Consider the following 12,500-nt stretch of genomic DNA (forward strand, 5'->3'; position numbering starts at 1 on the left):
CTGACGTAAGAACGAACTCAGACTGGCATTAGTTCGTATCACGTTCCATACACATCTTTTTCTTTTACACGAGACCGGCCTCAAAATGAACTGAGTACTCTAACCATTCTGAGTTGGTACTGTTCTCACTTAAATGACAACAACTCTCAGACCAGGTCAGCAATACATTTATTAGACAAGATATTTCGTCCTGAAACCAGGCCAACCTCGTTCCCAGGACCTTTTCCCTTCCCTGGCTTGGGAAGGGAAAAGGTCCTGGGAACGAGGTTGGAAACCAGGCACCAATTATTTAGTCCTGGTTTCTTGTAAACGGCTGCAAAAATTTCATATCAGTCTGAGTTCGTTGCGTTTCATGTAAATACCCCCATAGTCTCCCATGCAGCTGTTGTATACTTTGTGTCATCACTCAACGCTCCTCCTCACACAGAGGGGTTTTGCGTGATGACACAAAGAACGGCTGCGTAGTTAACAATCAATATCTTGGCTTAGGTGTTTTGAAGGCATTCGTCAAAGGCCTTTTTTATACCTCCTAAATTGTTTTGTTTTTTGTAGCTGTGTGGTGGTTTCAAAGTGTGATAGTTTTATAGTATATAACAGTCGTTATTTTCTGGAAGAGAGGTCTGTGTGTGAAAAAACCATGGCCTTGATCTTGAGTATGGGCGAGGGTAAATGCCCTACTTAAGACCAAGGGTACAGTGTTTTTGAAGACCGTTTGGCTTTAAAGTCGTTGTTTTGTTGGAGGTCTTCCACTGGATAATCACTGTACAGTCAGTCTGAATCCAGTTTTTTGGAGTTTGTTTTCCTTGCACATTTGTCATCTGACAGTTTATGGGTAATTATTGCTTTTGTAGTAAACGTTTGCAACAATTTCAATTTGCTGCGAGAAACTTTGGACCATGGTTCATTTTCGCTACTTTCCCATTCCCATAATGCAATATGTTTTGGGGGTTCTTTGCATGAAAACAATTCAATTCATTTATCCTTGGGACTGTATCATGCTTCAGTGAAGTAGATCCATTGTTTTTTAAAATGCAAATAACCCCCAAAATGAACTATATTATGGGATTTGTGAAAAGCAAAGCTACCAGCTAGAAGTATGCCATTAAATAGTGAGATTATAGGATTTATATTCTTTACAAGATTCTGTGATGGCATTTTAAAATATTTCAGTCTTTTGAACAATACCGGGAGAAATTAGCCCAGTAAGATAGGTTAAAAGAGTCTACGATGACCGGATATTGCGTTTTGTGCAACGAAAACACAACTCGTTTCCGGTCATGCACACAATTCTTTAATACATATTTCCCTGTGAATCCCTCAAATAGTTGTCTGTGGTGTAATTTGCTTCCCCTCCCTTGTTTGAGAAGGATTATTGGCATGATGTCTTTAATTGTCCCAGCTCTTCTCCCTAAGAAGAAACTGTTAAGCCTTAATTAAGGAAAGAAGAGCAGAGAATTTAGTTAAATCACATTTATTGGTGCTTGGAAAAACTTCAATTGCTAGGAATTAATTCTATTTTGAAAATATTCAAAAACCAAAAGATCCTCCCACATTTGGTCAACAAATTACCTAACAGCGATTAATTTTTTCAGAATTATTCTTCAGATTTAATAGTAACCTTAAACTATTTGCCTTTGATTGTCATAAAAACCACTGGTTTAACAGAACTTAACTTATTTCAGCAATCGTTTTTAAGTTGATTATCAGTAACATTTCTGGAAAAAAGTTTCCTAAATGAGCGAACTATATTGTTCACAACTTACATTAGCTGTTTGAAATGTCGTTTCTTTCACTACTATAACTACTCTCATCTTTAAAGCACACACGAAAATGAATAAAAAAAATTCCCTTCTAATTTTATTGTGCCTCGGTGCATTCGAAAGTTCCTATTGTTTTGTGCTATATTTGTGTTAAAACACTATCGATTTTTTGATAAGCAATGCGGCTTAACCAATTCTACGGTCACAATAAACCTTGAAGAAGAGTGTTTTAGCCTAGTTTTAGTTATTGTGTCACGTCAAACACCTTAGTGGTTGTACTAGTTTGAAGCTGTCCTGCAAAAATACCAACGACAAATGGTCTATAATCATAGTAACTTTGAAGGTTTCGTAAATGCATGTTTTCGTTCTATGCAAGTAACTTTCTCAAAGTAACGTTGGGTTTTTGTCCTATGTTTTAAATTTAGGACTTTCCTTTCTTGCTTCTGCTACTCTTAACCTTTACAGTACGGGTCGTCACAGTAGTGTTGCCACCTTCAAAGTCATCGCCGTCGAGATCATATCTGGTGGATTCTGCAGATGGACCGAGATCTTCGTCACCTCCATCGAGGTCAAAGAAAGATTCGATTTGCGTTTTGGTGGAACTGGAATAGCTTTCTGACTTCAGAGCTTCGTTTTCTCGCTGTAATTCACTCATGCTGATCTTCAGAGACTGTATTTCGCCAGAACGTTGCTGATCTTCAAGGCTCTTTGTTCGTCTATGGTCTTCGATTTCTGCTTTCAAGGCATCAATCTCTTGCGCGCTCTCGTTATACTCAGCATGCTTCTTCGAGAGTTGCCTCTCTAGGTCTTCCTTCTCGCGTCGGACAGACAGACTGCGTTCTGATAGCTCAGAGATCTGTTTACTGATTTCATCTGATTCAGATTCTCCTTTGCTAAGGAAAGCCTTCAGTTGTAGTCGAAGGTTTGTCTTTTCGCTTTCTGCGTCCTCCAAGTCTTTCTCAAGGCGGGTGATTTTGTTTCGTTGATTGCTTACTTCAACAAGGATAAGCGCCTTTGATTCTTGGATCGATGTATTTTGTTTACTTGCTTCAGTCAAACGCTGTTCCAAGACCGCCAGCTCATTCTCCATGTCTTCGTTTGCTCCTCGGTTAATCTCGTACTTCTCTTCCAATTCGGAGAGTCGTCTCTGATAAGTGACTACTTCATCGCGAAGAGTTGCGCTTCTGATGGTCTCAGTGTTGTAGTTTATTGTTAGCCGTTCAATGCTTTCTTGGGCTCCCTGCATTTGATGTTTCAATTCTCCGATCACTTTGTAGCAAGTCAACAGCTCCGCCTGTACCTCGTTCTCACGTTCCTGGCTGCGCTTGTAGGCTTCTTGTAGTTTGACGTACGCACCCGAATCATCATAGTCGCGGCGAGTGGTGATGTGGATTTCATACTCAGCTTCCATCTTTGTGATTCTTTTCTGTAAGATTTCGAACTCCACCTTTAGAGAATCTTTGCCACGTTTGGCTTCGTCTAATTCTGACAGCAGATCATTGATCTTCCGTTTTGCTGCCTCAAGTTCGACGGTGAGCTTGTTCTTGTCGGATGTCAGAATGTGATTGTTGTGTTCCAAGTCGTTTATCGTCTTCTGCATGCTGTCAAGTTTATCTTCGAGGCGCTTCTTGTCACCGTCCAAGTCGTCATAGCTGCTCTGTAATGTGCTGTATTTGGACTGCCAGGATGAAATGTCATTAGCGAGCCGATCCGTCTCGTTTTTAGCAGCTTCAAGGTCATCTTTCATATCGGGGAACATATCGACCCCAGCTTCCAAACCACCAGCCGACACTTGCTGAATCAGAAGGTCGGGTTCACGTCGAGTCTCACTAAGCTCCCTCCTAATATCTTCTAATTCAACCTGGCGTCTGTGTTTTTCTTCGGTCACCTGTTGTAAAGACCTTTCTAGGTCCTGTTCTCTTGCCTTCAACTGAGCAAACTCATTCGCGATGTCACGCTTTTCAGATATCAGGATGTCATAGTCGTTCTTGTAGTTAGCCAACTCACGCCTTAATTTGTCTATCAGAGCTTGTAACTCCACGTTGACTTTTTCCAAGCCGTCAATTGTGTACTTGCGCTCTGACCATTCTTGCACCTGGAATGAACGAGATAAGGTCTTTTTAGAAAAGGTGAAGACACACAGATCGACAGATTGGGCATGGGATCGATGGCATATGGCAAACGCGCAGCTGAAATTTGGGTTTTGCCAAAAAATGAAAAAAACTTGTTTGATTTTACTTGATATCTTGCCTGTCATCTACGTTTATCGAGCAGTTTCTCAAATAGGAGCAAGTTAGAATAAGGGCTCAGAACAATCAGTATTTGAAATAAATATTTTGACGTTACCGTAATGTTTTCAGTCGACCGACAGTTACAGAGATGGGGGCCTGGGCCCCTTTTCTCGAAAGTCCCGAAAACTTTTTGGGACCGAAAAGTCATTTATGATCCTGCCAACCGCTTCTTTAGGAAAGCCGAACTTTTAACTTGTTTAATGTGATTAACAGGGCTCGAAATTGCGACTGAAATATATGGAGAAGTCGTAAATTTCCGACTTATTTTCACCTTCACTTAGACAATCTGAAAAGTGATACTAGCTAGGAAAGTGTGGAAGAGCTGAGATTCGAGCCCTGTAATTAAGGGCAAACTGACTGTGAAGTTTGACGACTGAAATCCTCTCAGTCGTTGGGATACAGATAGAATTGTAACACCCGAAAATGGCCCGTAAAGTTCCGGGACTTTTGAGAAACGGGCTCCTGGACGTATTTCTGTCAAATAAATGGTCTTGTTTGTGGTTTACAATCACACTTTTTTTGGATCGTGAGAGGGTATGTCTGGAACATTAGTAACTTGGAATTAGGTTTGTTTAATTGTGATTAAACTGTACCTGGGAATCGTACTGTTGCTGAAGCTCTCGCAGTTTTTTCTGTAGTTTGGCTATTTCCAGTTTCAGGTCTTCGTTCTTCTTCTTCACTTGGTCAAGAGTGCCTCTTACATGTGCATGCTGCTTGGCTTCCTTCTGGAGGTCGTTTACCAAAGTTTCCATTTTGTCCTTTAAGGTTTGTATGACTCCGTTCAATTCACTCTTAGTGTTATGGAATGACTTAGTAGCTGCTTCTAAGTCCGCTGCCTTTTTATAAGCCTCTAATAGTTCCTTTCGCTGGTCTTCTATCTTTTGCTGATCATCTTCTGCTTTTGATTCAAGTTGCGACACTCTTTCCCTTGCGTTGATTAAATCTTCACTGAAATCCTTGACCTTTAGTTCGTAGGTTTTATTTATGGCTTCTAATCGAAAGATTTTGGTTTTGGCACCGTCAAGGTCTTGCTGCATTTGAGTGATTCCGTTTTTCCATCCGAGGGCCTCGCTAGAATCAATCATGTCTCTAGATTGTAAATCTTCGATTTCTTTTTCCAGTTGATCAATTCTCTTAGTTTTCCACGTAGAATCTCCTTCCAACGCGTTTTTAGCTCTGTTAAGGTCAGCAAGTTCACTTTCTAACTTGGCGAGCTTGTTTTGCAGTGCTGTGACCTGTTTGTCTCCATCTTCTTTTTCTCGGATAACCTTCTTGTACGATGATTCTAGGTCATTAAATTTCTTGGAGGGAACTGAGTCATCTCTGAATTGGAACATATCTGGAGATGACTGCAGGGTTTGGACGACAGCCGGTGCAACTCTCTCGGGACGGCGTTTGCTTATGTCAATTTGGACCTTTTGTTCGGAGATGGTCTTTTTAAGGAGACTGATTTCCAACCTTAAGTTGGATTTTTCTTTGTCAAAGGACTTGAGGCGATTTTCCAAGTTGCGTATCTTTAGTACCTTTGTGTTGACTTCATTTTGTAATCGCTCAATTTCGGTTAAGGCGTTGCGATACTTGTTTTTGAATTCGGCTGCGTTAGCGGTAGCAGTAGTTAAACTTCTCTGTTGGTTCTCTAATTGGTCTCGTAGCGATTTTACGTCATGTTCAAGGAGAGCAATGCTTGCGTCTTTGTCCTGTAATTGCGTATTTAGGTGGTCTATCGTGTCGATGAGTTTGTCATGTGCCTCTCTCACATTATCCAGCTTTCTCTTAAGTGAGGCGATTTCGTCTTTCAGTTGGTTCTCGTTGTTCTCGTGCCATTTGATCTTGCTTTGACTGTCATCCAATTCCCGCTCCAGATCTAGGATACGACTTTCCAGATCACGCACTTGTGATTTTAAGGATTCAACGTCGCTTTGTGCTTTTTGCAAACGATTGGTTTTTTCTGACAATTCTCCGCGAAGATCAGCCTGGTCTTTCAATGCTCGGTCCCTTTCGTTTTCCAATTCATTATTTTTCTGTTGTGATCGTAGCAACTCTTGGTGAAGATTCTCGTTTTGCGCGGTGACCATGTTCAGCTTAAGTTCGCTCTCATTCAACAACTTCTTGATTTTGTATAGCTGGTTTTCGGCATTTTCGCGAGTCGTCTTTGTCTGGGCCAGATTTCTTGTAATGATTTCTAGGTCTTTCTTCAACATCTGGTTGTCACGTTCCAAAGTGTCTTTTTGACTGCGTAGAGAGGCAACAATTCCAGGGTTATCAGTCTGATCCCCTGTCTTTTGAAGACGGATGTTAAGCTCTTGGATCTTTTTCTGCAGGTCGAAAATGGTATCGTCGTTTTCCTTTAATTTTTTGGTGTCTTCATCGACCTGGCTTTGTAGATGTTTTTTGGCTTCATTAGCTTGCCTTAGCTGCTTCTCAAGCTGGGCATTCTTATTCTTCTGATCTTCCAAATCACTTTTAAGAAATCCTACTTCAATGTCATCTCCTGCTGATTCAACAAGGATTTGTTCTTCAAATTGCAATGACGGTTCAAAAGAAGGCGCGAATTGCAGTCTGGTTATCTCCTCGTTAGCTTGCACGATTTTGTTCTCCAGGTCCTGGCTTTTTTCTTCGCTAGTCTTCATGGAGATTTCCAGTGTTGCTACCTTCCTTCTTAGGGCACCATTTTCCTCGTCAAGTCGTTTCATCCTGTCGCGGTTACTTGAATCCTTGCTCTCGATCAGTGTTGCTTTATCGTTGGATGATTGGTAGGCCTTTTCCAACTCTTTGATTTTCTGGAGGGCGGTTTCGTAGTCACTTTGCAAGCGTAGCAAGTTCTTTCTAAGGTTTTCTATTTCTTGGTCTCGAACTTCTTCTTTGTTTCTCAAATCAGCTATGGTTTTTTCTCGGTTATCGATTTCTTTGGTCAAGAAGTTGATCTTGCTTTGAAGTTCTGTAATCTGCTTATCAACGCTCATCCTTTCTTCTCGAAGGTTACTGATTTCTCTCTTGAGCTCTTCGATTTTTTTCAAGAATGCATTTTTCTCGTTAGTCAGATCTCGAATCAGTTTTTCCAGGTTGGCAATCTTTTCGATACTCAAGGCTTGTTCTTCTAGTGCTCTATCCCTCTCTCCTGTTAACTTCACAATGCGAGCCTCCAAGTCATTTATGTTCTTGTTAAGATCCAGGATTTCATGTTGTTTGAGTGCATTTTGGGCTTTGAGGTCGTCAACTTCTTTTTGTGCTTTTTGCAAACTACTCTTAGCAGTATCTAGTTGACCTTCTAAGAACTCTTTACCATCTATCAAATTTCTAATCTGGTTTTCTTTCTCTGCCACTTCCTTTTCCGCTTCCTCAAGCTGCATCTTGTTTTCCATGATAACTTGTTCGAGTTCTAGATTTTGTTTCCGTGCTTTTTCCAACTTATCCAGAGCATCATCCAATTGCTTCTTAAAGGAATCCTTCTCTTTAGTTTCGTTGTCGCATTTGACCTCAAGGTCAGCTAATTGGATGTTAGCAGCTTCCAGGTCACTTTTTACCGCTTGTTTTTCTTTGTTTGTGCGATCATTTGCAGATTGTAGATCTCGATTCTTCTTGTTCAAGGAATTTATTTTCGCTCGGAGATCAACATTTTCCTGCTGCAGTTTTTTGTAGTCTGCGTCCATCTTTTCAATACGAGCTTTTAGGGTTTGTACCTCTAGCTTGTATCTGTTTTCGCGATCCTGACTAGCCTTGTAGAGTGTTTCAATCTCAATATACTGCGTGTCATGGCTGGAACTGGCGCTATCTCGCTCCTCTCGCTCCTTGTTTAAGGTTTGGATAGTGAGTTCGAGCTTGTTCATACTGACATTGGTTTGCTTCAGACTGTTTTCTAATGATTTGATCTTGTTGTTGGCGGCCTCAAGGGCATTTCGAGTAGTCATCATTTCTTTTTTCAAGCTTAGGAGTTCCTCTTCAACAGCAGCCTTGGCGGATTTTAGGCGATCTAGGGCGGCATCTTTGCCTTCGATCTCTTTAAGGTTCCATTCGTCTTTCTTCTCTAGTTCACGACAGCTTGATTGAAGGGCTAAGTTTTCTTCCTTTAGTTGCTTTAGTTTGACGTTTAGGTTCTCGACTTCCTTCCTTAGGTTATCTCTTTCCTTTTTGAGACTGTCTATCTGGGACTCCTTGAGTACCAACTTGTGTGTCTTGTTGCTGAGCTCAGTTTCCAGAGTATTTCTCTGTTCCTTGAGATCTTTAATCTCTGTTTCGAGTCGCTGAAGGCGTTTGATTTGATCGTCGAGCTTGCGTTCCAAGTCCTTCTTATCCCGTCGCAGATCTTCGGCTTCCATTTTGGCAGCAAGGGTATCACGCTTCGCGTCAGCCAACTCGTTCACCAACTTCTTTATCTTTTCGTTCAAGTCAGCGAGAACCTTGTCTTTCTTTGTAATCAGGTTCTTTAGACCGTCGTTTGCCTTCTCCAGCTGGCTTATTTTGGCCGCAAGATTATTATTTTCTGCCTTTGCTTGGACATTCTTGTTTTTCTCGTCCCTGCAGCTGTCCCTTAGTTGAGTGATCTGGTTGCGTGCAGCTGCTAATTGACTCTCTAAATTATCAATTTTCCCTTGAACGTTGTACAGATCATCTTCTGCTTTCTCCTTGTCCTTCAGCGCACCTTCCAAGTCGTTCTCCTTTTGTGCAAGATCACTTTGGGCAGCTACAATATCGCGTTCGAGATCTGATTTGTCACCTTCCAGTTGGCTGATGCGCGAAAGTAGGTCAGCAATCTTTTCGTTTGCTTGATCAAGTTGTGCCTTTAGTTGATCCACTTCTTTGGTTCGATCTCTGTCCTCTAGCATTTTTATCTTGATCTTTAGATTTTTTATTTCTTTTTCTAGCTGAGCATTCTTATCCTGCTCTACTTGCAAAAGGCTATCTTTGTCCCCAGACAGAGACATAAAATCTTGATAGCTGCTCTCTACCGTCTGGACTTTATCGGCAACAACAATGCATTCACTTTGCAGCTCTTCATTTCGTTTTATGGTGATATCGATTTCTCCCGTCAGTCGATTGATTTCCTCATTCCTCGTACTGAGCTCTAACTGGAGCTTGCGTTTTTCTTCTTGAATAGCTTCAAGCTGCGCCTTCGTTTTCGAAAGCTCTGCTGCTATATCATTATTGTCTTGCTCAAGATCACCTATTTGAGATCTCAGTGAGGCGATTGTGGCATCCTTGATATCAACCTCTTTGCGGTAAGCATCAGTTTGACGCTGTGCTTCAGAGAGCTGGCCTTTAAGGCGATCTATTTCGTCTTTGAGGTTGCTTACTTCGTCAGCATGCTTCTTGGCTTCCTCTTCGAGAACAGCTTTCTTGGTCAAAGCATCATTAAGCTTCGTCTCCGCAGCCTCAAGTTTCTTTTTCAGGTTCAAAACTTGTTCTTCATATTCTCGCTTCTTCTTATCCACGGCGTGCAAGTCAATTTCCAGCTCCGAGTTATTCTTCAGCGCGTCATTTAGATCGCTTTCAGCACGATTCTTATCTTCGAGAGCTTGCTTTAGATCTTCTTCCAGCTCTGCTAGTTTCTTGTTTCCATCCATCAGCTCATCATGGAGATCGTTCTTTTCGTCTTCAAGCATGTTATTCTGAATGTTGAGTTGTTGCACGTCTTGTTCTTTCTCGTGAATGTTACCTTCAAGACGGCGAATTGTGTCTTTCAATTCATCGATAACCTTCTGCTTCCTCACATTATCATTCTTGATTTTCTCGAGACTGCGTTGCGCTTCTGCCACCTGAGTCTTGAGTAAAGCGATCTCTTTTCTGAGTTGGGCAGCCTTATCCCTTTCAGCTTCTAAATCTGCCGTCAGCTGAGCCTTTGCTTTATTGGCAGCATTAAGCTTTGCTTCAAGATTCGAGTTGTTCGCCTTTAATGTATCAATTCTCCGCTCAAGGTCATCCCGAGAATTTTCACTTTTTTCCAGAGCCAGTCGGAGTTCCGTGACCTTCTTCTCCAATGGCGCTATTCGCAGTTTGAGGTCGTCTCTTTCTTTTGACGTGATGCTGTTGCGGGATTCTAGCTCGTTGACCTTACTCTGGTGGCTTCCTACTCTGGTGCGCAGCCCATCCACCTCACTCACGTTTGAATCATGGGAGGACTGAAGCTGTACATACCTGGTGTTGACATTCTCAAATTCACTCTCCATCTCGTGTATGCGTGCGCGAGAACGTACCAGTTCGTTCTCAAGTTCCTTCACCCTGCTTGTGAACTTGCCATTCTGACTTTCAAGGGTCGCTACCCTGCTGTTTACGATGGTAAGCTCTCGTTGAAGATCTTCATTGGTACCTTTAAGATTGTCAATCTGCGCCTCATATTCAGCAATTTTTCTGTTTGACGATCGGACTTCATTCTCGAGCTCTTTAACATGCTTCGCCTCCACGTCAGAGCGCATTTCGCTTTGCAATAGCTCCTGCTGCAGCTCCTCAATTCGATCATTCAGTGTGCCATTCGCCTTCTCGAAGTTGTGGATCTGCCTGTTTTTATCTTCTACGTCATCTCGGAACTTGTCGGCGACACGCTTATTGTTCCCAGCTTCTGCTTGCATACTTAGCAGCTCGATTTTGCTATTTTTCAGATCATCTCGAAGCTTCTCTAGCTGCCTTTTAAGATCTTCGCGCTGCTTTTGGGAATTTTGCAATTGCAACTCGAACTTCTTCACTTTCAGGTCGCATTCCTTTTTGGTTGCGCCTAGATCGCGCTTTGCTTTATCGAGCTCGCTCTGCAAATCAGCCAGGTTACTTTGTAATTTGAGATTCTCTTCTTGCACACTTTCCCATTCGTCGCTTGAATTCTTCAGTTTGGCTTCCAACTCAGTTATTTGGAAGCTGAAGAATTCATCCTCCATAGGTGCGGACTCCTGAACAGTGGAAACCACTTGGCTCACAATCTCTTCAGAAGCACGAGTGTCTAATTTCCGATGCAACGCTGCGTTGTCACTCTTTAGCGAACTTATGATATTGTTGTTGTAGCTGAGTTGGCGTTGTATCACTTCCAATTCACGTTCGCGCTCAAGAAGTTGCTTTCTGAGGGAAACAAGCTCTTCATTCAATCGGTTTCTTTCGCCCCTGCTCTCCTGGAGCTGGTCCTCTGTCTGCCGTTTCTGACGCTTCAAGGTCTCAATTTCCAGTTTCAGGTCATGCACCTTTGAAGAAAAGAGAAAATGGTCAGCGTTGATGAATTGGTGAGATCCTGGTAGCTCCCGTCATGACTTCGTAAAGGAATGGAGTATGGACAGACAGACCAGGGGCCCGTTTCTCTCGAGTCCCGAAACTTTACGGGCCATTTTCGGGCGTCACAATTTCCTTTGTATCTCAAGAACGGAGATGATTTAAGTCGTCAAACTACACAGTTCTTTTCCTTTTTGTTACCTTTAAAACATGTTAAAAGATCGGCTTTCCAAAACAAGCGGTTAGCAGTTTCACAAATGGCTCTCCGGGCCCGAAAAGTTTTCGGGACTTTCGAGAAACGGGCCACAGGACTCTTAAAATTGATTTTCTGCGGATTCATTTAACAAAGCACCCCTCCCCCCAAAAACGAGAAATATTTTTATTGTTGACAGTTTCCCTGACTGTCAGGCATCTGTATCAAAATTAATAAGGAGAATGTCATGGATTGTTAATTATGAACCCTATAAGGAGAAACTGACACTTGTTAAAATGTCATGGCATGTTACGACTAAATCAAACAAAGCGCGCAACGTCACGTTGTTTTGACTCCTCCCAGCAGCACATGAGTTGGAGCTTGCCTTTCCCACACAAGCCCTGAGTCAACCTTTGCGCGTATCTTTTTATTTTTAGTACGCCACGAGTTCTTCGGCTCTACACGCACTGTTTACATTGGCTAATCAGAATGAAGTTAATACTAGTTGACGTAAATGGTAAAAATGCTGCCGAGGGGAAGGGAGATGTTCAATTATGCTTGCGGTAATTTAACGACGGTTCGTGCGTGGAATGGAGCAGGGACAGTACAAAACGTGGATCCCCAACTCGACCTTCTAGACCCTACTCAAGACAGGAAAGAACACAATAGATGGTTTTCACAGTGACGTCATCAAATTCGCAAGGTCCTCTGCATTTTTTTTGTAACTGAGGTTGAAGATGACCTAAAAATAAAAAGCTATTTGGTTGAAAAAAATGTCTATCTCAATGAATCTCAGCAGGTTTGAGCCTTTCAAGTACATCAGGAGATGTGTTCATACACATGTATTTTATCTCTGGAGCGAAAAGTAAGCGCTTTTATCACGAAGTGACCTCCAGATGTTTTGATTGATTACCGGCGGCCGTATTGGTGGACCACATAACGTCGCCATACAAAACTAAATAAAGTTGCGTGAAACGCTTCAACAAATAACTCTGAAACGATATACACCACAGACCTAAGAATTGGAGGTGGTTAAAAGATTGTTTCCTACAAGATACCAAGTTCTTGGCC

The 12,500-nt window shown here is 42.0% G+C and overlaps 1 protein-coding gene and 1 long non-coding RNA gene across 4 annotated transcripts in view; one reads left to right on the forward strand and one right to left on the reverse strand.

The window, feature by feature from the left end:
* LOC138028933 (uncharacterized) overlaps nt 1-12,500 on the forward strand; it is a 13,941-nt gene that overhangs the window by 960 nt on the left and 481 nt on the right. The window contains exon 3 of the long non-coding RNA XR_011127771.1: nt 11,867-12,500. This exon is cut by the window's right edge and continues 481 nt beyond it. This is a non-coding gene — a long non-coding RNA (uncharacterized lncRNA). The remainder of the gene's footprint in view (nt 1-11,866) is intronic.
* The window catches only part of LOC138028929 (uncharacterized), a 25,200-nt gene continuing 14,155 nt past the window's right edge, over nt 1,456-12,500 (reverse strand). For all 3 annotated transcript variants that reach the window (XM_068876579.1, XM_068876578.1, XM_068876577.1), the window contains exons 3-4: nt 4,645-11,211; nt 1,456-3,855 (exon numbers count right to left, since the gene is read on the reverse strand). In XM_068876579.1, the coding sequence (XP_068732680.1) occupies nt 2,182-3,855; nt 4,645-11,211 (8,241 nt within the window). In that variant the 3' untranslated portion in view covers nt 1,456-2,181. The remainder of the gene's footprint in view (nt 3,856-4,644; nt 11,212-12,500) is intronic.

This window comes from Montipora capricornis, chromosome 13 (genome assembly GCF_036669925.1).
Source record: "Montipora capricornis isolate CH-2021 chromosome 13, ASM3666992v2, whole genome shotgun sequence".
NCBI lineage: Eukaryota > Metazoa > Cnidaria > Anthozoa > Scleractinia > Acroporidae > Montipora > Montipora capricornis.